This window comes from Rasamsonia emersonii (genome assembly GCF_000968595.1).
Source record: "Rasamsonia emersonii CBS 393.64 chromosome Unknown ctg1118621762122, whole genome shotgun sequence".
NCBI classification, from domain to species: domain Eukaryota; kingdom Fungi; phylum Ascomycota; class Eurotiomycetes; order Eurotiales; family Trichocomaceae; genus Rasamsonia; species Rasamsonia emersonii.
This window is the reverse complement of record NW_013562635.1, coordinates 26,211-53,119: the sequence shown is the minus strand read 5'-3', so window position 1 is coordinate 53,119 and position 26,909 is coordinate 26,211. Positions and strand designations below refer to the sequence as shown.

General features: G+C 49.1%; 7 protein-coding genes across 7 annotated transcripts; 1 reads left to right on the top strand and 6 right to left on the bottom strand.

The window, feature by feature from the left end:
• T310_9402 (Aldose 1-epimerase) lies at positions 1–1,038 on the bottom strand (the record flags this gene model as incomplete). The annotated part of the gene is made up of 2 exons (XM_013468154.1): positions 1–487; positions 545–1,038. Coding segments are annotated over 2 exons (981 nt in total), but the record flags the coding sequence as incomplete, so codon positions are not given.
• A 3,969-nt stretch (positions 1,039–5,007) lies between these two features.
• T310_9401 (C6 transcription factor (Fcr1)) lies at positions 5,008–6,068 on the bottom strand (the record flags this gene model as incomplete). Its single annotated transcript, XM_013468153.1, has 3 exons — positions 5,008–5,752; positions 5,811–5,908; positions 6,000–6,068. 3 exons carry the CDS (start codon positions 6,066–6,068, stop codon positions 5,008–5,010), a joined length of 912 nt encoding a protein of 303 aa, XP_013323607.1.
• A 3,876-nt stretch (positions 6,069–9,944) lies between these two features.
• On the bottom strand, positions 9,945–10,694 carry T310_9400 (Pterin-4-alpha-carbinolamine dehydratase family protein; the record flags this gene model as incomplete). The annotated part of the gene is made up of 3 exons (XM_013468152.1): positions 9,945–10,124; positions 10,228–10,278; positions 10,371–10,694. 3 exons carry the CDS (start codon positions 10,692–10,694, stop codon positions 9,945–9,947), a joined length of 555 nt encoding a protein of 184 aa, XP_013323606.1.
• A 623-nt stretch (positions 10,695–11,317) lies between these two features.
• On the top strand, positions 11,318–12,331 carry T310_9399 (uncharacterized protein; the record flags this gene model as incomplete). The annotated part of the gene is made up of 3 exons (XM_013468151.1): positions 11,318–11,364; positions 11,476–11,495; positions 11,577–12,331. 3 exons carry the CDS (start codon positions 11,318–11,320, stop codon positions 12,329–12,331), a joined length of 822 nt encoding a protein of 273 aa, XP_013323605.1.
• A 1,549-nt stretch (positions 12,332–13,880) lies between these two features.
• Positions 13,881–14,411, bottom strand: T310_9398 (uncharacterized protein; the record flags this gene model as incomplete). The annotated part of the gene is made up of 1 exon (XM_013468150.1): positions 13,881–14,411. The coding sequence occupies one exon, from the start codon at positions 14,409–14,411 to the stop codon at positions 13,881–13,883; it is 531 nt and encodes a 176-aa protein (XP_013323604.1).
• A 4,516-nt stretch (positions 14,412–18,927) lies between these two features.
• T310_9397 (uncharacterized protein) lies at positions 18,928–19,831 on the bottom strand (the record flags this gene model as incomplete). Its single annotated transcript, XM_013468149.1, has 3 exons — positions 18,928–19,325; positions 19,444–19,656; positions 19,780–19,831. 3 exons carry the CDS (start codon positions 19,829–19,831, stop codon positions 18,928–18,930), a joined length of 663 nt encoding a protein of 220 aa, XP_013323603.1.
• Positions 19,832–23,823: 3,992 nt separating this feature from the next.
• On the bottom strand, positions 23,824–26,830 carry T310_9396 (Alpha,alpha-trehalose-phosphate synthase (UDP-forming); the record flags this gene model as incomplete). The annotated part of the gene is made up of 3 exons (XM_013468148.1): positions 23,824–23,993; positions 24,061–26,320; positions 26,390–26,830. 3 exons carry the CDS (start codon positions 26,828–26,830, stop codon positions 23,824–23,826), a joined length of 2,871 nt encoding a protein of 956 aa, XP_013323602.1.
• Between the last annotated feature and the right edge of the window lie 79 nt (positions 26,831–26,909).

Below are 26,909 nucleotides of genomic sequence, written 5' to 3'. Positions count from 1 at the left end.
CTTGTACACGATCTTTGACCCCCAGATCTGGCCTTTCTTCAGCAGCGTCATGTGTCTCCACGCTGGCTCGTTCGGGGCGTTGACATAGCGACTGGGCTCGACGCAGAACCCGGCGCCGGGTCCACGTGCAGGCGCTCCCTCCATCGCCGGCACATTGATATACTTACCCGTGTAGAACTGGAAAGCCGGCTCGGTGCTGTAGACCTCGAGGTGCAACTTCGTCGCCGGGTGGCTGAACGAGGCCAGCCGTTTCAGCGGCAGGGGGCGAGTGTCCAGCGGCACCTTGGACGGGTCCGTCTCGACCACAAAGCAGTGGTCGATATCGGGCTCCGGCACGCCCAGAACAAACGGCGACGTGACATTGGTCTTGACGAAGGATTCAATCGTACCATGCGGGATCTTCGTGCTGTCGACGGGCAGATACTGATCGGTGTATAGCTGCGCCTGAGTCCCTTCAATGGTTGGTCCGTCGGAAATGTTAAAGTAGCTATGCAGACTAGTCAGCTTCGGACACGATAAGATAAAAAAAAAGTCTGATCCATACCTATGGTTTGTGATGTTCACAGCCGTCTCTTCGACCTCGTCTCCCACCAACTCGACCTCGTACTCAACTTCTAGCACAGTCTTGCTGGCGTCCTCCTTGCTGGTCGTATACCAGACCCGGATCTCCACAGTGCCAGGATAGCCCTCCTCACCGTCATTGCTGAGATATTTGAACAGGACGGCTTCCTTGCCGTTGCGGTTGACAGGCTTGGGTCCGTCGAACACTCGCGCATCCCATCCTTGCTTCCCTCCATGCAACGAATTGGGCCCATTGTTCTGGGCCAGCGTGTAAGACTTGCCATTCACGTCCTTGAGAACGGCATCCTTCAAGCGATTGCAGACGCGACCGATGGTGGCGCCGAAATACGGCGAGTTGTACTTGACGTAGTCCTCCTGTGTGGGGAAGCCTTGCACGATGTTGTGGCCAGCCACGCGGAATTCCTGGATAATGGCGCCCAGGGGGAGGAAGGTAAAGGCAGATTCTTCCGTCGACATTTTCGCCAGGCTTTGCTGTCTTGTTTTATTGCAAGATTGTGCTGGTGTTGAAATGTATACGAAGCGATAATGCGGGGCTGAATGACCCCGCAGGTTGCGAATTGCAAGCAATTGCAGGCGTCTCAGCCGGATTCAACAAGACCAGGAGAAGGAAGAGAATGAAAAGAAGGAAGAGAGAATGCTGCAAGCAATATTCTCAATTCTCGCGGTTAATTCTGACGATTCCTTCCCATCTCTGTCGCGTCGCTGTCTTCTCGGGTTAATATTGTCATTTAGGCTAAAACGGTAACTACCCGTCACGTGGTTCCCAGCATCAGCAGAATTTATCGACAACGGCGATAACATTGTTATCCTCAAGCTCACAGGATGGTAGTAGGCATATTGCATTATTGATCGAATCAGAACAAATGTTGTGGTTCAATTTTTAAGCTGAATTGAAACGGGTATAGACCGGACCAATTGCAGAATAAGCATGGGCTTTATAAACTTACGGAATACTCCGTGATCAGGAGCATTGTTTCAGACGGCAATTCAAGTACAAGACAGACCGCAGCAATCCAGGAAGCTGAATCGAACGGTCTCGTGGAATTCAGTGTCACTCAACATCTTATCGCCCCTGATTTTGGTACAGTCAGATAATTTGGTCGCTGGTCGACAGGATCAGGTATATAATCCGTACATTACATGCATAAGTGCTAGTAATAATAATACCGGACGGGATTGTCGACATCCGAGGAGTCTCCGCGGGCCGCGCGGCCCAGCTTAGGCTACCCCGGACCAGGTATTCGAGATCTACATCCTCCAAATCAAGGGCTAGTATGACGAGAGCTGGTAAAACAGAAATGATATAGTCGTTTATTTGCTAGCAGCTAGCCATGGAACTAGCTAATTCTTGATGCAAGTCACCACAGGGCAGAAAGCTATCTACCGGTATCTAAGCGTGTTTTGTTACAATAATTACCGTTACGATACAACTGTACAGAGTATGATGTATGGATGGATATCCGCCCCTAGGTACCTAGCCTAGGTACACTCCATGCTGGCAGACAGGATCGATTGAATTCGGGGATGCGATTAGATTCAATATAATCAACAGTGAACTGATCTCCGATAATTGATTCAATCAAGAACGGAGTAATAATTAATAATTACGCCAGTCCAGCGAGGCCCTCAGGGTACGTAAGATAAGAATCATAGGCATTTTCAAGCCGACACCTAGTATTATTAAGAGCAAAAAGTTCATTATTAGTAATGGCACAGTCCTCCCTGCTGCTCTATTATTAATCACAGACCCCTGGCCACAGCCCTGAGTTAGCGGACAATTATTGCAAGCCGTGTTTATAAGCAACAATGACAACACATGGGTCCGGGCGCAAGGAGCCAACCAACCAGATAGATCGATACGGTTGGGGTAGTAGCTTAGGTACATGTATCTAGCCCGAAAAGATATTGATTGACAGTACGGAGTAGAAAGACATGGAATTCTTCTTATTGTGGAAACCTTCCAGAAGGCTGATCACTACTTCGTACTGTACGGTGCTTCCGCTGACTAAAGATTCCGCTGACATTAATAGGGCTACATTATGCACTCGGTACTCCACGTACTACAAGTACAGCAATTTAGTTAACTGGCCCTAATTTCGTAGAGAATGATAATAACAATAGACATGAAGTGAAAGCACACGTACTCTATCTAGACAATAATAAAATAACTCAATTAACAGCTGGTTAGGTAATACGTCGCTGTACGCAGACCGGTCCTCTCGCTACTCTTGGCAAATCTTCCCATTTTGGTAGCAACCTCCACACTCCACCCGGTGCATTCTGCCTGATTGGGTAATAGGTACCTTTGCCTAGGTACATAATCCCTGCAGAAAAGAAATTTTTTGGGACCTTGATGATGATTGTGTGAAATCAATCAACCTGCCTATCGATCTATCTCAGTTACGTAAGGGTGCTAAGTATGTACAGTACTGTACTTAGACTAACACACTAGAGAAGGAGAGAGATAGTGGCGAATTCTACACCACTGGTGACATCACCAACGTGCAATATGATAATCATTACTCCTGCTACGAGGGCAGGAAGATAATAGAGCATGATAAATGGAATGATTGTATTGCCTAGCTCTCAATCACAAGGTAAAAGACCTAATTATATGGAAATACTGAAGTAGGTAAAGATACTAGTACTATATCTACCTACCGAATAATAATAGCTAGCCACATACCCGTTTGGGTAGTACTACCTATTATGTAAGGAGATGTCTTATTGGTAGAGAACAAAGTAAAATCCTGTCCGTATTGGACGCATGTCTGACATCATATTAAGGGTGGAAAAGCCCACTATTGTTGATCTATTATTGATCTGACCGCACTGTAGTGGCCGAGTACAAGTGCCAAATGTGCAACCAGTAAGACATGATTTAATTAATTAACTCGTTGAGCCATTTTATTTATTTATCTAATCTCTTCGATCAATCGTTCGATTATTCATTCATATTCCATGTCGGACGGGTATACGGAATGTATGTATGTGATGGACGGACGACACTCGGAGACTTCTAAGCAAAAAAAAAAAACTCACACGGCCCGAAAACACAATCCCCAATATTCAATCACTCTAATCCCAAATGAGGTCAGATCCCCATATATAATATACCTAGGTAACTAGTCATGCTAGTCATGACTAATCGGGATCGGACTCGGAACCTTATGATGGCAGAAAAAAAGCCCACTCCCTAACCCTCCCGTCTTCAGACTTAATCCGTCCCGCACAATAGTATTATTTATCGTCCACTTGTTATGGAAGGGAAAAAAAAGGTTCAATGGTTCGTAACCTTGTCCCGACGAAAGTCGAGAATTGATTGGGTCGATGATGGGACAGTGGATGGATATTGGATAATGGATCGATGACGGATCCATTATTCTTCGCTTGCCCTGTCCAGCCTCCAGCCCTAGGTAGGTACCTTACCTAAGGTAGGTCTGAAGTGGAGACGTCACGACTGGACGAGGAGAGACGACGAGACGAGAAAAGAAAAGGGTAGATAGATATCACTACTATGTACTACTAACTTGTCCGCGGAACGGGAATGGACTCGGCATCATCGTCATCGTCATTATCGTCATGATTATTATCGTCATCATATCGAGACGTGTGCCTGGTTGACGAGTTTGCGAGGCTGGTTTAGAATGCATGCTGCCAATCAATTATCATTATTAATGATAATTACCCAATTAATTCAATTGAACCTGTTTCATTTTTTTTTCTTAGAATTCTAGTAAAATAAAATATTTTTCAACTAGCTAGCTACTATCTATGCTAGTGACGTCGATAGAGAGATCAAGAAAAAAAAAAGAAGTGTCTTATGTGATAATAATGATGGCGAGGAAAAAAAGACGTGCAAAAAATGAATGGTCGGGATTATTCGCCGATAGTAAAGTTTTTTTTTTGCTCTGATTTACCGCGGTAGATGTGTCTGTATCATGGATCTAGCCAAGCAACTACCTACCAAGGTAGGTACTCAACCCGTGGAACAGCAAAGATTACTAGATTACTGCTTCGGTCTCAAGGCTAGATGCGAAAGAATTATTCGTATTGATGCGGATACCAGATCGTAAGATGCGTGCAGAGCAGAGAGAAACAGACACTCCCACAGGAAAAAAAAGACAAAACACCAAATGTAACTAGGTGAAGCAAAATAATATCAGAAACGAATTCATACTCATGCCCCACCGATATAGGCCATGCCATACGGATTCTCCAAAACGCCCAAAGCACCCATGATCGTTCCTGTCAAAGAGTGCCCCGTAGACGACCAGGGTCTAAAACACCTCCCAAGTTGCGCTGTACAAGACAAGAAATTTTTTTCCCCCAAAGAAAGAAAAAGGAAAAAGAAAAAGAACATGTAGTAGTATACATGCATTACGTCGTGAAAGCAGGTGTCAAGTGACCGGAGAGAGAGAAAGATTAGATCGACGTGATCTCCGTGTTGGCATTAAGAAACTGGTTGAAATCGTCGTTGGGGTCGAAAAACCCCGTCGACGGTAGGCAGTTCATCGGCATCTGACGGTTGAACAGCGGCGACGAGTTGGTCTGGGTCTGGTCGTCAAACGACAGCGTCGTGTAGTCGGCCGTGTTCATCAGGTCCATCTCGTCGAACGGGCTGCTAAAGGTGTTCTGCGGCCATGGCTGCGGCCCTTGGAGCGCGACGGGGTCGACGACCCCTTGAACGGGCATGGCAGCCGAGTAGGCCGGGTTGCTGAGGGACGACATAGTGGTCGTGGGTTCCGTCTTGATCGACAGAGGCTGCCCGCGGGTCGACGGGCTGTAGTTGGGCGGCGTGGGAGGAAGCTGATGTCGCGCAACGGCGTCGGGGAATCTTGTCGTCGTCGACGAAGACGACGATGTCGTGTTGACGATGGGCGAGTGGGCGCTCTCTGAGCTGCCGTCTGACGACTCCTGGCGCTGCATGCATCCGGCATTCTGTTTCCACAGCTCCTGCTGCATCACCTCCGTGTTCTCTTCAAAGCGCTCTCCCTTGCTCTGATCCAAGCACCCCAGTCGGCTGAGCAGATCGTGCGTCAGCGGATGCCCGTTGGCCTCCGGCTTGAGCTTCTCCCCTGGCCAGCCCTCGCCGTCGCTGGCTCGTCGGTACAGTTCTTGCAGGCCATGGACCAGCCATGCTTGTTGCTGCTCGAGCATCTCCACGTATCTGTTGGGACGGTGGTATTAGAACGAATCTGTCTCTGAGCGGGAATGACTTTTCTTACCCTTTGGGGTAGACTTTGTCGTGGGCCTTCTTCCTCTCGCCGAAGACGCAGATGGCGTTGTCGGCGCGACATCGCCCACAGGGATTGGCACCGTCGCACTGGCGTTGGTCAGCTTTAACCCGCATTGAGGGTGTCGCAGAAACAGACCTTGGATTTCTTCAATCGACACCGGTCGCAAGCCTTGCATACCCTCTTGCGGACATTGCCGTCCGAATGGGACGAGTGTTCTGACGTGGGCGTCGACTGTCGGGCCGTCATTGTGTATTATGTTTGGGTGTAGAAACCCGAGGATGAAGCAGAAACGCTTTATTGTCTAGTTGTCAGTTTGTCGTCGATATACGATCGACTTGGCGGTATTTCGTTTCCCAGATTTATCAGTGCTGGTTGGCGAAGTGATAGAATAATAACCGCGTCGCGGAAGTATATAGTTGGAGTGTATCGTATCAATCACACGCTCGGCGGCAGTAACGATGGCATCAGAGGCCGGCAACAACGACGAAGGGAATAATAATCAGAGGATAATAATGATAGTAGCACTGGACGCATCCAATGTCAATAGCAGGTGCCACCCACGGTTACGAGGCGTTGGTCGAAGGTAGGCAGAGGAGGTCTGGAACTGCAGTACTGATCGCTGGGACGGGGGGGAGGCGGTTCTTTTGTACTAAAGTTATCGTTTACGCCAGCCATCTGTCAGCTACTGACCTAATAACTACTGCAGCGAACGTTCTACTCCATCCATGATCACGAGTTAATCGCGGTGGACCCCGGTCCATGTCGACGAAGGCCTCTTACAGCATACCGAACGAATACCGAGGGCTGGGCTGGCTCCAGGCCTCCAAGCTGACTGCGCTAGGACGGAGTAGTCCTAACGGAACTCGGAACGGCGAGGTATTTTTTTTCCCTTCTATGTTACTTACTGTACGAAGGCACATCCGTCCTGGCCACTGGCCCATCGGCGTTCGCTCGATCGGAGACTTCTTGGCCCTGCTCGGAGTCTGGAAATACGGAACGCCGTCCTCGTTTCTTCCGGTAATTTACTGCGGTCACAAACCGCCGTTTGTCATGACGGTAACACTCGACGCTCGACACGAGTCTGCAGTCAGCCAGTCCTCGCCCATCGATCGTGCGCTGCGATCATGGCACAGCATCGATAAATCGCGTCCTCAGTGCCACTACAGCCTCGCTGCCAGACATCCAGCGCGCTGTCCTGGCTGGGCCATCCCAGGCGGTGCGTGGCCGGAGAAAACGCCTTATCTCCGGCGTCGCGCAATGGAGCATCTCCAAGCAGAACCGCATCGAGCTGCCATGATTTTTTTCCTCGAAGCGATCATCTCGTCCAGAAGAGTATCACTCATCAATAATCGCTTACTCATGAGTCATGACGAGGACGCGACAGTGGGATGGTTCTGACCAGCCCCCGCCGTTATCAACCTGCTAGCCCAGTAATGGAATGCGAATATCGACGTCTCGACGACACAGAACCTCAGGGATCTGCCCAATGCTGTGGACCGCCAGGGGCTGGGAATACTTCTCCATACTTTTTTTTCTTTGTCCGTCGCCGAGAACGAGGATGCAGTCGACCCCAGAAGTTACACCAATCCACACGACACACTCATGACGTCGCCGATTGATTGATGGATTGTTCCTGGGGCCGACAGATCGTACCGAGGACGAAACAGGCGTACGATACAGCGCCGGAACCATGGCCGCCCTGAGCGGGTGATCGTCTCGTAAGAATGGATCGGACGAAAACTCCGAGCGTCGATGCACAAGCACAAACATGCATAACCCATTACCTAACCCACTAATGCAGCTGGCTTCTGGCCCAGCTCCGTATGGTGACTACAAAAGGAAACGCTGGGGCACCAGAAAGATGATGACTTCAGCAAGTGATATTACCCTTTTCGTCTTGCTGATTCCGGTGGCCAGCCTCTGCTTATTCATCGTCGTCTGCATGGTTGCTAAGAATCACTAATCGCGACGCAGTAATACCATGACGGCTGCGTCTCGATCCTGACAGGTCCATCGATCTGTTATCGCTGCTTGAACGGGAAATTAGAGCTCCAGTCGTCAATGACGTGGACATCGAGGCAGAATTCGTTGCATTATCGATATACGAAGACCTCCATGTTTCCCATCTTGGCAGTGACCTGACGCCATCGGATATAGCCTGTTGCATCGGGACATCCATCGTGGCTAACCTTAAGCTTGTTCCCTTTTTTTTCCCTACAAGATGAACGGTATTTTTTCTTTTTAATTCGAGTTGTGAGATTCTTGACACGCCTTCTCCACGGTTTGGGTGGGGCTGGACGAAAGCGTCAGAGATCTCTCGATTGAGTTACATTCCACGACCTATTCAACCACAACTGCGGAAATCCCCCGAATGCAACGATCTATCTATTTGAGCTGGCTGTCATCACGTCACAACTCTTCACCAGGTTGATTGAACGACTACGATTTCCAGATTCTATCTGTCCCAGTCGCCGAATGAGATGACTGTAGATGCAGGACGTGATACTTGCAGACGTTGCAGCGATCGCAGCAAGATGGCCAATAGATGACGTTCTCTGCTGGCGCATGTACAGTCATCACTCATCTTTCACCAGTATCGAGCTGGTGCAATTATTGACAGTGCCGCTTGCAGATTCAAGTCGATATCTCATCCTGGAGATAATGACTACCTAGTGATTTTGACCTGTATCAAGGCTTGCGGGTATAGACCTTAGGGCCATGTCTGTATTCTGGCATAATCATCAATTGTTAGTTGAATGCGACCTCTCTCAGACCAGAATGGACTCATTATCTATTCGTTGGGCCTCTGTCGTGAGTCGAATTGCGGAAATATGAACAGATGGTACTGTCCATACAGTTTTTGGCCACATCTACTACTTGAACACTTCTGCTCACTCAACAAAACGTACCGAAAATGATCACTAACAGAAAATGATTACTAATTGATCCATCCATCCATCCATCCATCCATCAATGCTTGACCCTGCAGGATACAAGTACATACCTTTGTTGCAAAGTTACTGATATAGTGTGGACCACTATCTAATTAATTAAGCAAGAGAGATACAACAGTTGGATTAACTACTCTCTAATGTCACTAATATCAATCCTTTTCTTTTTCCCCTTCCCATCCTTATCCATTTCTGTCATTGTAAATATTACTTACTACACGGCTGCTGTCTTAAGATCGGGACATGTGTATAATAATAATATAGGCAGTATAAGTTGTTTCGTCTTGCCTGCCTACCTACCTACCTACCTACCTACCTAGGTAAACAAGCAAATAATTGACCACATAACCAAACCGCATCAAGCAGGTATTATTGCGAGTGATTTGTATTTTATTATGATCTGAAAGTAGGACCTGATGTACTGTACAGTACATGTACATACATACAATACTTAGACCTGAATCAGCCGCTCAGGCCTCTTTCAACTGCCTCTCTTGTCTATTATTGCATGAGGATGAGGCGAATACCAGGCTAGTTGACTGCCTGGCTAACTACCTAGCTAGCTACCTATGTAGTAGACAGCTTGCTAGCTTCCTCCATCCGTCCATCGATTCGTTGATTGTTTGTTGGTTGGTTGGTTGTTGGTTGGCTGGCTGGTTGCCTAACATTGACACTCATCTCTGAATCAATTGGTTCACGCACGAATCGAGTCGCCATTCGATCGAGAGTCGAAAATGGATATGATTCATAGAAAAAAGAACTTCTCAGCCCATCTCAGCCGTTGGAATCATGATCATGTTGACAGTGTCAACTGATAAGAATATCGAGCATGCATGGCGCTCCAGCTCAGTCTATCATGTCAGCAAGACAGTGAGCGTCCGACTTGAGTCTGCTGGACGTCAAGAAATCTGCGATGGGAATTTTCCATCAGGTAGCTATGCCAGCATCAACATAAGGAAAACACATGCCGTGCGCGGTACGCCATCCAAATCCAACGCTGCCTGTCTGTCCATTTGTATGTGTTTGTTTGTGTGAAATTCGCCGCATCATCGTCGGTCGACACAACAGATCATTCGATTATCGAAACTGAGAAGGCTGGATTGGCCGTATCGCAGTCGTCTATATCCTTTCACTTCTACCCGCGTCCGGACATGTAATATAATTGTTCCCATCACTGGGTCCCCGCGCCATCTTCCTTCTTGGTCTTCGGACCGCACTTGTTCGCCTCACTTCTGTCTACCGTGCCGATCAGCCGGGCCTGCTCGTCGCAGTACTGCGCCATGTAGATGTCCTTGTCCGTGAGACCGCGGGGGTGGTGCGTCGTCCAGTGGACTTGGACAGAGCCAGCTTTCTATTGATTGTCAGTGAGCGTTGTTGACGAGAATGAGCGAGAGAGAGAGGTCTAAATGGACCCGATTTTATGTCTTCTTGGCGAAACGAAACGATGGACTTACGATCGTCATGGTCGAGTGATGGTTCTTGGACTTGCTGCGGATGCCTATGATCTGGGCGAAGTCCTGTAGGAAGGGCGAATCGTCAGCTAGGACATCCACGAGTCCTCTGTCAGTGAAATTGCTCGTGTGGCCGGTATACTAACCAGACACTTTGTGTAGGTCTTGAAGTAGAACGTCTTGGTCACGCCCATGCGCTCTTCGTCCAGCGTCCACTGCCCCTCCTCGAGCAGAGCCTGCGTCTGCGGAAGGAATTGGTCCTGATCGACTCCGGCAGCGAAGATGGGCTCCTTTGCGTCAGCCTCGGCGAATGCGGTCGTCATCTTCGGCGTGTTTGAGAGGAATCTTGTGTTGGACGTTGGGATTGCGGCACGACGAGCTGGAGACAGAAAGATGGGGATGGATCGGGAATTTTGTCGCAGGCCTCGGAGCGTCAGCGCTGCTGTTGAAGCTGCAGCTGCAGCTGCCATGATACGGTTGTGGCAGTTATTTGACGGTGAGCAAGAAATAGACACTCGGGTTGGGAGAGCTGCTGTACCGGTGGCTAAGTGTCTTTGCAGGTGATCCCGTGATGGGGAGCTTCCGCAGCGCGATTCTTACTCTTACCGAACAGAGCTAAGAGCTTCTTTCTTACACACCGTTACTCTGGTTCTTAGGTAGATTGTTTACATGCTATCTCTCTCCATTCAACCCATTGAAAAAAAAAACGCTAATCATATCGCAGGCTAAAGATAGCATCGCACTTAAATGGCGTGTCTACAGCTGAAAAGCACTGCAGAGGCGGTGACAATGGTCCATTTGCTGGACTCGAAAGAGCGGCTCTAAGGGACTAAATTGGCTGGATCCATGCTGCTGACCAGTCATCGTCTCGATTGTCTCCCCAGCGCTGTGCCGAAACTGCACTTGCAGGGCTGAGCTGTCCTTACTGCGCCACAAAACCAACGAATCACGGCCAATTTTTGTTGTTGTATCGAGTATTTGACAGTCAATTCAGCCGAGCAAATACGCTGGTCAGGTTTCTTATCAACGCCGGTCGAACTAGCGCGATCGGGCTCTCGTCGTTGAAAATAATTAATCGATCCAGTTATCCATGATGTTTGCCTTGCTCCGAATAAGAATTTTGCTTGCTGCTTGCCATCTGTAAGGACTGCATCAACCATAATTCCTTGTTTATCTCTCTATCCTTGTTGGTCCTGTTTGTATAACTGTCACAGGGATGCAATGCCTGATAATTGTGCTTGCGATCGCCAGTCTAATCAGCCTGGGAGGAGGTAAAGCCACCTAGGCCTACGTGCCTGTATTTTGTTGCGCTTCGCACCTTTTTCAACGTCTGACTCGAACTCCTCTTCTAGGATTGCAGGTGACTTCTCCCAAGGCAGGCGACGTGATTGATGCCTCCCAATCCTTCAAGATCACCTGGACTTCTGGCGCAAATGACCCCAGCGCCATTTCCATCTACATTGGGCAGAATAGCACCCAGTTCATTCGGGAATTGGCCATCAACGTCTCCGTTTCGGCCGGTTCCTACGTTGTCCCGCCGATCCAAGGGCTCGTTCCCGATGGCACCGGTTATACGATCATGCTCGACCCGGTGAGTGGCGGTGATGAAGGGGCTTCCTCTGGTGAAATTACTCTCATACACTCGGCTTCAAGTGGAACGTCGGTTCCCACTGCTACGACCACAGTCACGGCTGTCAGCTCTGCGAGTCCAACCACGACTTCATCTTCATCTGCACCTTCGGATACGGCAACGGCATCAACGACACAAACATCACCTTCCTCCAGCTCAAACCGGAAAAAGACTTCTCATCGCCTGTCATCAGCACGTAAGGCTGGGATAGGCATTGGAGTCGCTGCTGCTGTTATCTTGCTCGCCATTGTTGCTTTTCTGCTATTCCGCCGCCGTAAGCAGACGCGTGAAGCTGCCGGCGACGGTGAAAACGTGCCACCAGTGGCCGAAAAAGCATCTGAGCCAACAACTGAGGGAAAGGAGGAAGACAAACCTGAGCTTCCTGGAAACCACGAATGGCCACGCGCAGAACTGCCGACGGCGCGGGAGACAGCGGAACTATCTACAGAGCGAGAAGCACACGAATTACCGGCTTGAATTCGAAACTATGGGAAACGATTCGGATGATGAAACCAGCCGTTCCGAGAGGAAGAGAAAGGGATATAATTGACACAGTCACGTTTACGATGTCGATAGTACGCACTTATAAAACGAAGTAATCCTAATTTCTTTCGACAGACTATAGTCTGATAACAGACAAAGTTGCAGTATTTGTATATACATACATACTAGGTATATACATCCATACATAATTGCATGCCATGTCTCGAGTGGAGACTTGCCAAGGAGAAACAAAAAGATGCCTTGATTTATTCGTGCCAAAACCTGGAAAAAGGCACATTTTTTTTTACACTCTTTAGTATCACCTCGACTTACAACATTCGAAAGAAAGGCGCAGGTTGTGACCGCACCTCCCCAGCTCTCCTTCGCATCTGCGATATAATGGCAACTATGCAACTGATGTCACAGCCATTGCTTGTGATGTTCATTGGCATACGGAACAGGCTGTTGGAGATGTGGGGTCAAAACGGCAGAATGGAACTCGATAGCATAGATGTCCATCTAGATGAATACAAAAGAAACGAAAATGTTAGATTAGAATCTTTGAAAATAAATACGATACCAGTAGGCAAACGTGAATTTCGCTTAATATCTCCAGAATGTCTTTCTTCAGTTTTGATGGTGGCATTGTCAGACGTAGTGTTGTTGTCTTTAAAATGAAATGACGACCAATGATCTCCTGTTCGAGCCAATCCAAATCCATAGAAAGAATGATCATCGAAGGCTCGTTCTTGACTCCCTTCAACTCCTTCTTTGACTAGTGCCTCACTGCTCATGGTCATTTGCTGCTTTCCTATCACCCGACAGCGCAGACAGGCCTGCGTCAGGGACAATATCAATCAGGTCGTAACCTTCCCTCCTAGGTGAGGTTGAGGTGAGGGCGCTCTGTCTTGCCTGTGTGCTACCTCTGCTCGAAAGCGATATAGTTCAAGAGCTAACTGGCTGGTAAATCCTGTCTCTGGATTGGTTTGGCTTGGCTTGACTTGCGTGATACACAAGAACCTGTATAACCCGAATTATATTGTAGCGTATTTCAAACTTCCACAGTGGTAATGAGAATCATGCGGAAGAGGAATCCAACGAGACTCGGTTTTCGAACGTTGCTGTCGAGAGTGTAACTCCAGCCTTGATTATATTGCCACGTACTGATGGCACCTTTTGCTATTGCGGACGTTTGCTCTGGACGGCATGGACTGGATCATATTTCGGCTTTTCAACATTCCGATACTATCTGGATGGGTCTCGCCGAGATAGGTTCGTGTTCGTCTTGGTTCGGTTCGACGCAGCTGTGTCTGATTCTGAAGGGAGGAAGGTATTTGTGTAGCTCCGGCGATGTCCTGACAATGTCACAGGCTTCGTCCCATCTTTCGTCAAGTCCGTAGTTTTTTTTTCTTTTCCTGCACCAGCCTATGGCGATTTCTGCGCTCAGGCCAGATAACTCTCAGCAAAGCCAACTGGGTTTCAGTAATATCTGAACCCGAACCCATCTCATTCAGGTCATGGATGCTGTTCAATTTTGTCCTTTTTATAAGTAGGGCCAATTCATCTTTGTCCTCGGGAATTGTAAAGTCGCCAACTCTCCACTGGGGCGTGACGTGGTGTATACTGGACGGAGAACCGGCACAAGACCCCTGACCTTGACGATCAGGCCACTATCGTTGTTGCTTAAGGTCTGGGAGGCAGTCCTCCACGGTCTGAATGCGGGCCAGACTGTTGACCGTTTTTCTTCAGATAAGAAGAATTCTGAGTCTGTCGAGATTGAAATGTCGACACGCACGTAGGCCGACTTCAGTTGAGGAAGCAGAGGAAACTGCAAATCGTTTGTGAGCTGGGATATGTTGAACGTGTCGTCAAGAGGCACTGTACTTGTAAACTCTGACAAGACGGGTCTGCAGAGACTAAGTAGGGTATCAGCGGCCATTCGGGAAGAGGTGCCGGGTCGTGTCCTGGCTCTGGCGAGATTTCGAGTCGAAAGATCAGGCATTTTCAGGCTGCTTTCCACAAGCGCATCTTCCACTGGGGCTGGATGCGGACCACTTGGCAGTGGAAAGGACATTTTGATGGCAGTGGTGATAGAGACACGCCTAACTCAGTTCATGTAAGCTGAATGCGACAAATATTGCAGTCGCCACCACACGCAGTACACGGCATTTTGCTGCTCTTCAAGGGCAAGGGCTAACGTATGAGGTTGGAAGAGAAAGAAGAAAATCTCAGCAGAGCGCACAAGGGAGATGTTTTATAAGAATATGCTGATCTTCCATCTGATGTAGATGAGCGAAGGATCTCTGACCTCGATCGCCCTAGGAAACAGTACGACAGCATCTGTCAATGGAGAAGAGCCTCGGAGTCTGGAACGGCAGATCGAAACTGATCAGGAGCAGTGTGCTTATCAGCGTCGTTTCGTAAACAACTCCAGCGAAGCAGTGAATGCGATGGGATCTGATAACAGTGAATGTACGAGATTCCCGCCAGAATGTTTGTTGGAAATCTCCCCGGTCCACCGCCCAATACTGAGAAATGGGGAGGATTATTCACTGAGACAAAAGATATCTTCCGCATAATCAATGACGAATTCTGTATATATTGTTGTCGACAGGAAGAGTCCAAGGAGATCAGCTTCGTCACCTGAACAACAAGTCGATTCAAGAATGAAAAGATTTCATCAGCGATGACTGAGCGTCTTGGATAGCTGTCAGCTATCGGTGTCAGCAGCAGCGCCATGAAGCTTTTGTCAATTCCACTTGGTCCGATAATGGATGTGTAGGGCGCGAGGTAGCCACGGAGCCATATTCATATATATAGTCGTTGAAGTATTCCACTGTCTGCTCGTAGACCCTTTTACGATGTCTCGTCTCCTCCTTTTGGCAGAAGGCATGTATAATAGGCATTGTGTCGCCTATTTGCGATGGACGATGAAGTATTGCAATTCCAAAGAACCTGTGCAGGGCTCGTTATTCCAGAATTCAGAAGGTGACTCTTTTGGAATTACATGCAGGCGATGACCAGCTGTCAGCGTTGGTCGACGCTCGGGTCGCGCCACCACCCTCCTTCAGACTCCGTTTTGCCAGCTGGTGAACAAGCCTGGGCCCGTACGCCTTGAAATCGCTGAGAACGGGCTATGGACAACCCTAACTAAAGTGAACCCAACGATCAGCTCGGGCTGAATACAGCTGGCGGACTCGGACTCACAAAATTGGGGCTAGTGGTCTAGGTGGTATGATTGCTGTTTTGGGTTCACATCCGAGAGTTGTCTTCGGATGTCCGTATACAGCAGGTCCCGCGTGCTGGCCCCTGGCAGAACTTTTTTGCCCTTTGAAACGGCGTCCCAAGCACTTGGGACTTGCCTGAGCGTTCTAACAGGTATACTGATTCCCAAGTCGATACCGAAGATGCAGTCGCCAGAGGACGGGAATCGATTCAAGAAATTCGTTGATCGACGTGGGTGACAAGGTCATATTTGGCGAGGTCTAGTAGACCTCTCAGATTATATTTTGGATCATGCTGAAGATCTCCACAAGGTATTGGGTTGTGTGATTTGGACGCTGATTGCATGTTAGTGTTCAACTTGACATGCGTCGAGGAAAAGGGCTCACGTCTGGATGGAGATCTAGGGTTGCAAAAGAAGCGAAGACCTTTGATACACGCCATGGATGACGTGTGGAGAGATTGTGTAGCAAAGCTGAATTGGATGCTAGTCGTTCAGATCATCTGGTAAGGTAAATGCCGCCTGTCAATGCAGTTTGCTGAGCAATGCCTTCGTAACGATGTAATAATGGAGTATATCCTGGTCGTGCCTTTAATTGACCAAATATGATATAACACGGTTCACTATATTGGACGACGAAGAGTTGGGCGGATGTATAAAATCTTCTTTGGTTTTGGTCAACCAGTGCTTTCCGTTTCTCTGAAGACTTCCTCGATGCGATTGAATCGCTGCTTGCAGTAGCGGAGTTGTGCAACAAATTTAAGCCGTGTGGAAGCCAGAATCCAAAATGGCTCTCGGAGGGCTCGACACTGCCATGTGGCCGTACTGAACCTTCGCGGTCATGCATACTTTTGCTGATGACTGAGTTTGGATGTTCCTGAATCGCACTCGCCAAGGAACCCGCAAACACAGATTGTCTTGAAAAGATTATCGAGATCGGCACGACTTCGCACTATCGTTGTTAAGCAAACTAGGGGACAGAGGCATGAATTCCCAGTGATCTCCTTCAGTGAGTGAAGGATTCACAGGGGAATCGTGAGGCCAAGGGACGGCCCATTTTCCGGAGAAGACATACGTATTCCAAAGGACGATGGAATCGCATCTTCCATTCAGAATTCGGAGTATTTGAAAGGCTTTGGATCGCATGGATGTTCTCTTCGGACCGGGTACTCGTATAGAGAACAGTGCAGAAGTACCGGAGTAGTGGAGACATCAACAAAAGCTCTCTCGCGCAAACTCCTACCATCCTCCAAAACAGGCCACTACGACTCAAACGAGACCAGTAGTGGTGAGGATGATCAGAACATTGTGAACCTTGTCGGGCAGTTCGCCAAGATTGGCTTGCTATATATATCACCGAAATAAGAAACAACAGTTATGAAGAAGTTGAGAAGACGAGAAGATACAGGGTGAGCCTCTGGCTTCATATAGGCGAAAGAGGTCCGTTTGCTTGCTGTTCGTTTCTTTGTTTGCCGGTGCGCTTGGGCCAGGATTGCTGGGCACACTGGAAGCCTGCCCAGCAACCGTGAAAGAGAAAAAAAATTAGAAGAAGAATGGTGGATGGTTTCGATTCTGTGTCTCATGATGGTGTATGAAGAGGTCGAGGACCGTCATGAGCGCATTCGTTGGCGAAATACCAACAAGAAGGATCATAGCGCTCGGAGAAGAAGGTACTGCTTTTATCTCAGTTTCGATCCTGATTTCATGTCTTCGAAGCTGTGAATTGGCCCGCAAGAAATGTCAGGAAGTCATCCACTTTGCCAGGAGTATCAAGTATCTTCACCACTGCAGACAGAAACGATGTGTTAGCATACGCGTACCTACCACCATAGAGGGGACAGCGTGAAGATTATACTCTCTGTCAGACATTAAAGCAGATACAAACCCTTCCTCGGACACCAACGGCCATAGAGATCTGCGAAAAGAAACAGGGAAGAAGAAAAAGCGATCACAACTTCTGCCGCGACCCCTCCGTTCCCAGACAAGTGAACAACTGCTCACTCGCGCTGCAACGAACAACTCACGTGCCCCCTATACAAGCAGTTGAAAGGCGGGTTTTCTTGGCGGGGGTGTTGAAACTTCATTGCGGTACGACAGAAGGGCAAGAGACTGTGTTGCACCTCCTCAGCATGTCGCCTAACGTCAACCAGCTTGCGTTTTTCCGATGACCACCAGAGTGGACGGACTTGTAGCAGGTAATTCCCATCCAGTCTGCCACCGGATAGTCGACTCGGACATCAGGTTCTTCTTCCATGCCGCACAACGATTCTGGCAAGCACATGGGGGGCACGGGGATCAACACTAATGCTGCCACTGTTTTCCCAATTTCGTCAAGATGGATAAAACTGCCACTCTTCGTTGTCCTCCGCGTAAGTGTTCTGAGTCTTTTGGCTTGAGTGGGCAGAGGCTGACGCGTGGGAGAATGCGATTTCCCATCTTTGCGGAGCATAGCACTTGCCACCGACTAATAGAGGATACTATGACGGCGAAGAGCAGGTTGATTTGGAGCCTGCACTTCCTTGGGATCCACTAGACTGTAGAAATTTCCCTCAAGTTTGAATCCTAAGGCAGGGAAGTGTTCAGGATGATTTCAGCGCCTCTGTACATATGTTTAGGATAAGAGTCTGCGTATATAGGATGTAGGTATATAAGAAAGGTTGGTATAGGATGGATGAAAGGAAGAAAAAAAATTCAGAGAGCAGTAGGGGCGGGGGAAAGAAGGGATATTTATATTTATTAACCGGACTTTGCCTCCTTCATTTACTTGCTTCGCTTCCTATGCGAGGCCCCAGAAGGAATGGATCATTCACCTGCATAGGAATATTTATAGCTCTTTATCCACAGGCACAGCAGATGAGCGAATATTTTGGCGAGCTTGATAGTGACTGCAACCAGGACTACCTGCGTAGTAGTGATTGTCGAGAAACGGTGAAGACAAGATATTCTAACTGACATAGAACTAGAATTCCTAGTTTGATTAGATTAAAGATGATAGTTGGAGAAGACCAGAATCATGAGAGTCTAGGCGAACTTAAGCGAACTCCTGAAATGGTGGGCATGATTCCATCCTTTTTAAAGAGTTGTCTCGGATAGCTACCTGCTTTACGGTAGATTGCTTTGTTCGTAGAATCTGACAGCGACCATTGCATTGAACGAGACGAGCCAGAATGGCGAAATGGAGGAACTATGCAAGGGAATGCGCAAAGAGAGGATATTACTTTTTAAAAAAACTAGGAACGATTCATAGCAGGCAGTAGCATCTGGTCTACTCCCGATTACTGACCACTTTACTGTATACAAGGCAATAGGAATGATATATTGATAAGTTATTAATAATGCCCAAACCTGTATAACGTTCTGTTTCATCTTAATCAGGGAAACCATAGCAACGAGATGAAAATGACAAGAAAACGGCAAGCAATGTCATGCTCTTCCCGCTGGTAGTCTTCATTGTCCAATCATAATTGCTGGTCTTCGAACATTTCCAGAGTGTCAGCGCTAAGATAATGCAAATCATCGGGGTCTCCATTTGCAATAGCCGTTCTCCATAGCCTAGGATGATCTCTTCTTCAAGAAAGTCAACATTATTATGAAAGTGTCTTGAGTTGGCAGGTACTCGACCACGGCACTGAGACAATCTCGTGCAGATTGAGTCTGCTATAACTGTCTGAAAAATGCCGAGATCGCTTCTGGTTGCGCGTCCAGCAGCATCCCGAAGCTTGTTATCGGCCTCACTGTCGGCCATGTATGCAAAGATAGCACAAGCTTGACCTGTCAGCGTTGTCTGTTGATTGTGACAAGGAGGACTTCGTCGTCATTGTGCCTTTGGAACTGTAAGAGCGTTCGCGTTCCTGTTCTTGCCCTTTGTCGATCGCTTTCTCACAGAGCTCGAGAAGCTCTGCCGTTTTACCTGGTTCTGCTCTCTTGCTGATATCATGCTTAATTGCAGTCACCCACATAGGGAGTTCATTTGGATTCCTCGATCCGGTAAAGATCGTTGCTCCATATCTGATATTGCTGTAGGAGGCAAGCATACTTTCGAATCTGGCGTGTGCTGGAGGGTGCTCACGGCGAAGGTTCTCCTGCCGTTCCTCGTCTGCACGGGAAAAAGGTCATAGTTAGAAAAATAACAGAAAATAAAAACCGACATCGGCTTTGAGATACTCAATGAAGCTTGGCTGTGTCTTTCCACCGTACGGTTGAAAAAGGGGATACTCACATCTCTCGATTATCCGAGGAAGTGCGCACCAGCTGTAATTTGATCGCAACATTTTGTCTGAAATGCTTTGTTCAGAGCTTCGATTGCGTCTCTCTGTTCATTCTTAATGGCAAGTACCATCTGCCAGAGACGCTCTGGGTCCTTCGACAGTAGGCAAGAAATTCATTACATCCCACTTATAACGACATATCGTAAATACCCGGACGGAAGCTCTTCAGCGAGAGAATACAGGACGCCGTAAAGTTCACTCTGCAAGACAAAATCGCGAGGGCATGTGCTAAGCTTCTATTCAGCCCGTCGAGAGAGTTTAGCACATCCGGTATACAACTGAACAGATTCAGCACTCAGCAGGGAACAAGGCAAAGCCTTTGTCCAAAAGAAACCGGGTCTGTCTGAGAGACCCACAGTATACAACTTGCTAGGAGAATCGATGGAATTGCAAGCTCTTAAGGGTGGGAATTCGAGTCTGATGAGGTGTGTAGATAGATTTCTTGAGACGTAAATGCAATGGAAATCGGGACAAGCAAGCCTGATGGGTAGAGAAAAGACAGACACGTCCCGTCTGGTACGAAGCTGGGCCGTCGTGTCCGGCAATCGTCGTCGATGAAAAATCTCGAGATCAAAGCTGGCATTGCGTGAAACTTCAACTGTTTGTAATAGGTTTCTATTCTAGGAAGTCGGACGAGGAATTGGAAGCGGTCTCAAAGTAAAGGGCTGCCGCTGCGACCTGTCTTAGCTCTCTATCATTGAAGTCGCCGTTATTGCTCAAGTGGACATGTGTACGGACTCCGGATTCTGAGTGACATGTACCCAGGCAATACATTTCAAGATCAGCTTCATAAAAAACCATCCAATCATCTGTGCTGTTTCCTGCATCCGTATTTGTGGCGGCTGTCATCTTATTTCCCAGCCTACACCTCGATGACTCCTTGGACTTTGTTGCCTTGATGGAAGAGGTGATACCCGTCCGTTCGGGCTTGTATGTATGTACATACTTCCCCTTACAAAACTCCGGCTTGGGTGCGACAAGTGGTGTATCCAATGGCTTCTCACCCTTGAAGCCAGCCTTCAGTTCATTTCCAAGAACTGATGTCTGATTTCTCTGAATCGACAACAAAATTCTGATAGCCGCGCCACGCCCCAGTCGTCAGATAGGCCAAGTAAGACAGGTCACAGGACGTAAATGGACAGAGCTAATTGTTGCCAGAAGAGGGGAAATTTCGATAATCCCTTAAGACTCTGAATCCTTCTGCTGAGCCCCTTTCTTCAAGGCCCTACCAGCCACTGAAGCACCCTCAATGCTATTTCAGGATAACATGAATGGATGATAAGCGCGTGGTTCCTTGTGTGAGAGAAAAGCGCAAGTATTCCTTGAATTCTTTCATGCCATTCGACATGGCCCCGCTCGTCCATACTCAGGTACTAGATTGTACTGACCAGGCTGGCTCCTCGCCAGAGAGCAAGAAAGAGGTCCTTGCAGGATTTGTTAAGGTAGCCTGATCGCGCGTTGATGGGTCTCTCAAGAATGGCGTTCGTATCGTTCACAACTTTACCATTTGAGCAGACTCTTGCATATGAATGTATATTTGCTGGTCAGATTTCCTTTATTGAGTGATTTCAGTGCAACTGGCATGTGGGCAACAGTGCACGTGTTTTCGATAAATGGGAACCCCAGCCACGACGTGTACAGTACCTCTCGAATCGCCGGTTTCAGTTTCCAGACGTTTACCTCGACAATTGCTTGGAGTTTGCTCCTGCACCTCTGTGTTAACGCATGCAAGAAGCTTAGACAATGTTGACGCCGACCCATCGGAGGTTGGGGTTGAAGATTTTGTGGTTGGCTTTTCCAATGGCGATATTCCAGGTCACCAATCAGTATGACTTCTGTCAGCTCAATGGTTTCCGACGCTGAGTAACCGTAGTTAGTGAGATCGCCAATCAATCGATAATATTCAATTGGAAACGAATATCCGGAGACAAGGTGATGGTGACGGAGAATCTTGTTTGGCCAACGCGCTCCGCTCCTACATGCAGATAACCACGAAGTCGACTGGAGAGCATCATCGTTTCTGAGGAAGTGCGCCTTGTCGAGAATGGTAACTCGGCGTTTGCTGTCCTTGCTCTTGCTGTCTAGCTGCAAGGCGAGCGAGCTTGGCCTCTTAGCTTCCTTGCTCTGCCATATAGTGGCGTGTCAGGCGTCTTCGTTCGATATTTCCATATGGCAGGAATAGCATCAAGGGCACTTAGGTTTGAGCCATCAGGCTCTTTTTGAGAGACCACTTGGAACGAGGGCTTTTCGAACAGACGTCGTGAATAACCATAGCCGGAGTTAGACCAATGTCCTGGTGACAATCATGACCTTCTTTCCATCGTCGATGGGCTGCACTTCTCATAGAACTTAGCTCTCAAGTCCAGCGAGTGATCTGGAATGGACACCAGCAACATACTGGCCATCGCGTCCTAGAAGTATTTTCCTAATTTCATTTCGAGAAAAGCACTTATTTTGTCCAAGCCTGAACCAAGTCCAGGAGGCGCCTAATATATGGCCGTCATGACATGGCTAGCGTGTAGGGCATTTGGAAAGAGGACCAACAGAGAGATATGTATCAGGCCAAATAACAGAAGATATGGAAAGATAAAAAAAATAATATATACCTCGGATGCATATTAATTTGGCGAACTTATATAAGAAGTCTATAGCAGGAGATGGGAGAGAAGCAAAGAGAAAGCCCAGTCAGGAGGGAGAACGAGAAGGAGGTATTTATAGCCAGGGCTGCAGGCTCGCTTACAGACATGACCCTAGGTAGCTACATTCACTTACTGTCTAATCTGCGCCTTCACTTATAGAACCATAAGAAAGATTATTAGCCGGTTTATTCCGCCCGTTCAGTGAATAATGACTACCTAGGTACCCACGTAAGGAGTCCTATGCTAGGTAAAGTGCATCATCTTCCCGTGGCGCAAACGGTGCAATCTGACGGTGTCTTCCGAGAAAAAAAAAGGACTCCTAGCTTGGTAGGATTAAGTGTATGAGAATCTACGCTGACCATAGTGATCAGGTCGATGTTATTCCATCCCCGACTATCTCAGACAAGCGAAGGTCGGAATTCTTTGTTCTAGCCGTTGACAATCTTGCTAGATCATCAGGATACCTACATACGTATTTGTACATCCCATCCTGCAAATGTCTTTGAATTGGCATCCATGCCCTAATATTGAAAGCTCTGGTAAGAAAGATGACTCTCGTAGAGCCGGAGGGGGGACAGACAGAGAGGAGTCGCAAACCCATTCTGATGGGGAATAAATATAAATATCCTGATAACCACGACAGACATAATATAATATGTAATCAGCCCAGGAAAGGAAAGCCAGACAACCCGGATGTGGATAGATGGAATCACATCGTATACGGACCGCATAGATAGCGACATTGAAGACTATTACTCCCGACTCCATCCATCCATCCATCCATACGGCCTATTTATATTTATTCCAGGTAGGATCTACATAGGTTGTACTGTACTGTGCATGCATACACACCAGGAGGAGCTTGTTGTTGTTATTCTAGTTCTAGTCAGAACTCATCGATTGAGTGATCGATTGTCATATTCGCCAAACAATCCAGATTCTATTTATTGATCAAAAAGCAGCACAAAACACACACACACACTCCAGCATCGAGCTTGACAACCAACAGCGTCATCTCATCGTCGACTATGACTTTTATAAAACCAGCCAAAAAGGAGAAAGAAAGACGAGAAAAACAAAAACCTCATAAAACCGCCTTTTCGCCTCTTCTTTTTTTTCTTCTTTCTGTCTTTGAATCATCAATAATAACCGCTGTTTATAGCCGCTCTAAATTCTAAAGGTCGTTCCTCAGGAACGTGTATATTATATATACTCTTCTTCATCATACCAGATAAAAGGAGAACAGAAAAAAAGAAAAAGAAAAGCACACAACGCTCGTCTTCACATTACATACAATGGATTGATTGTCACGGACAAAAAATATAATAATAAACCAGAAAGAAAGATGTGCAGCAGCTAGTACTCCGCAGTTATCGAGCTGCTGTTCAATGACCCAATTGTCGCAATCACGTCAGCTGGTTCTAACAGGTGCCAGCTGGCCAGGGTCTGCTTCGAGCTCGCGCCCACCGTCACGGAGAAGACATGCTCGGGTGGGAGGTCGGAATTGCGCAGGGCACGGAACATGTCTAGCAAAAAGACGAGTTAGTATCTACAGTAGTTCCAGGTCGATGGATGATGGTGGATGTGTCTCACCCTCGTCGGTAAAGTCGTCGCCCAGGCACAGGACAAAGTCCGGCGGCTCTCCCGGTGCTGTCCCGTATTCATTCACCAGGCGCGTTGCGATGAACCCCTTGTTCACAAACGTCGGGCGTACTTCGAGATTGGCCTTCCCTGCCATCACTTCGACATCCCACTTCTTCATCACCGTCTCCTCCAGGTGCTTGCGGCACTCCTTCGCCTGGAACGCGCCGTATTCCGGATCCGCGCGGCGGTAGTGCCAGGTCAGCGCCACGCGCTTCCGTTCAATAAACGCCCCTTGCGTCCGCTCGGTGTAGTGCTGGAAGATGTCCATGACCTCCTTCTGCCAGCCCATGTCCGTCTGCGCGGCCAGGTTCTCCCAGTCGTCGCTGCGCGGTTTGCGGATGAAGCAGCCGTGCTCGGCGCTCAGCCCCAGTTCCGGGATATGACCCATCCACTCGTCCAGGAACGCTTGATCCCGGCCGCTGATAATCCACACGGCGTTCTTCGGATCCGCAGCCAGCGTCTTGATCGTCCGCAAGACGCGATCCGACGGGATGGCAGCCTGCGGATCCTTGACGATCGGGGTCAGCGTTCCATCGTAATCGAACATGAAGAGCCGTTTCTTGGCCTTGCGGTACTGTTTCAACAACTTGCTCCGGTCCAGGGCCGGCGTGACGATCGACTGGTCAAACGAGGACAGGTTCGTCAATAGACGGTTGAGATACTGCTGCGACCAGGCGGAGACTGTATTGGAGGTGACATGCTTGTAGAGCTTGCGATGCTGTTCAGCCTTCTCCTCCTCACTCATGGTCAAGGCCCGATCGATCGCGGCTGCCACGCCGCTCAGATCCCACGGGTTGATATGGATCGCACTGGGAAGCATGGCCGCCGTCCCCGAGAATTCGGACAGGATAAGCGGTCCGTGGTTGTTCTGCTGGCAGAGAACGTACTCCAAGCTGGTCGTGTTCATGCCGTCGCGAACACTGGTGATCAGGCCCACGTCAGCCACCCGCAGCAAGCTGAAATACTCCTGCTGCGAGATGTATTGCGGATAGTACTGCACGGGCGTGAAACTCAGCGAGCCAAAGCGGCCGTTGATGGTTGACACGAGATTCGACACCTGGCTGCCAATCTTGTTTTCGGGGTCCTCCTTCTCCTCCTCCATACTGGTCGGGCTGGTGACCTGGATCAGCACGACTTTTTCCCGCCATTGCGGGTACCGATCCAGAAAGGTTTCGAAGGCGAGCAGCTTCTGGGCCACTCCACGGACGCTGTCGAGTCGATCCCGGCCCACGATGATCTTCTTGCCCGCATACAGTTTCTTAATCCGCAGCACCACCTCTTCGATGTCGGGGGCGCCAAAGGCCAACTTTTGCACACTTTGCGCATCGATACCGGTTGGGAAGACATCCACAGCGACATGGGCTCCGTAGGCATCTACGCCCGCTGGATTGGAATCGAAGCCCAGGATGCGCGTGCAGCAGGACGAGAAATGCCGCGAGTATGAGTAGGTCTGGAAGCCAATCATGTTGGCTCCCAGCACGCCCTCGAGCACTTCCTTTCGCTTGGCCAGACAGCGCAGGTATTCGCTGCTGGGGAACGGCGCATGCAGGAAGAAGCCGATGTAAATGTTGGGGATCCGCTGCCGCAGCAGACTGGGGAGCAAGAACAGGTGGTAGTCATGGATCCAAACGATATCACCCGCCTGGTATATCTCAGCAATCCGATCGGCGAAGAGTCGGTTCATGCGCAAATAGTCCGTCCACCACTTGCGCTCTGACCGGCCGTCTGTCGGACCATTCTGTTTGTAGTGCAGCAGAGGATAGAGGGCCCGCTCAGGATAACGCCTCCAGCGAGACTGGTCCTTGAGCCAGATGTCGTCACTGGGCTCGTCGGACTCGGCCGACAGCCAGACGGGGAAGATCTTGCCGTACTTGCTCGACCGCAGCTGGGACTCGAGACGATCGCGATCCGCCTTGGACACCTTGACGCCCTCCACGACCGGATGGCTGGGTTTCTGGTGGTACCCGACAGGGACCGGCGCTGCCACTTTATGCATAGCGAGCTGCGTCGCAGGCCCGGTTGCGAGCGTAGAGATGGCTGCCGGAGTGCCATTTGCTGAGACGGGTTGCAACGGAGGCCTTTGCTCTTTCTGAATGGGTTCCACCTCGCCCGTCCAGCCGACGAGAATATGCGACCACGGCGACTTGTCGGAGGCGAGATGGGCGAATGAGTCAAAGAGCGCGGACGTGCCTGGTCGGGGTTTCAATTCCTAGAGCCACAGTCAGCGCGACGAACATCCCACCACTCCTTCTGCTGTGGATGATGAGAAAAGCCGTACCCAATCCGATCCTGGCTCGAAGGCTACTTTGTATGGAATACAGAAAGCGGCGCTGATGATCCTGCCTGACAATTTCAGCCCCGGGTGGGCAGTCCGCGGGTCTAACACCGGAGACGCCGGCGTGAGGCCTCCTCCCACGAGACTGAGGCGACGCAGAAGTTCCGGGCCGGACGTGGCGCCTGATGCAGCCTCCGCGGGGGTAGCAGGAGATTTCGCATAGGCGTCTTTGGTGGATGTTGTGCCGGGGACGTCGGAGAAATACGATGGGCCATCTTCCTTCGCAGCGGGCTCGCTGGGTTTGCCGTCAGAGACGACGGCCGGAGTCACAGTCGAGGCCCTTTTGTAAGCGCCCTCTCCTAGCGTAGACAGTCCGGGGCCGACCATGACAGGATCCGGCTGGTCCGGAGGGACCCTATCGGGGGTCCCTTGCTCATAGGCCATCTGGAGCCTGACGACGCGCGCGATGGATAGGGTGAGAACGGGTCGAGAGGGAGAGAAACGAGGAGACTGCGAGCAATAC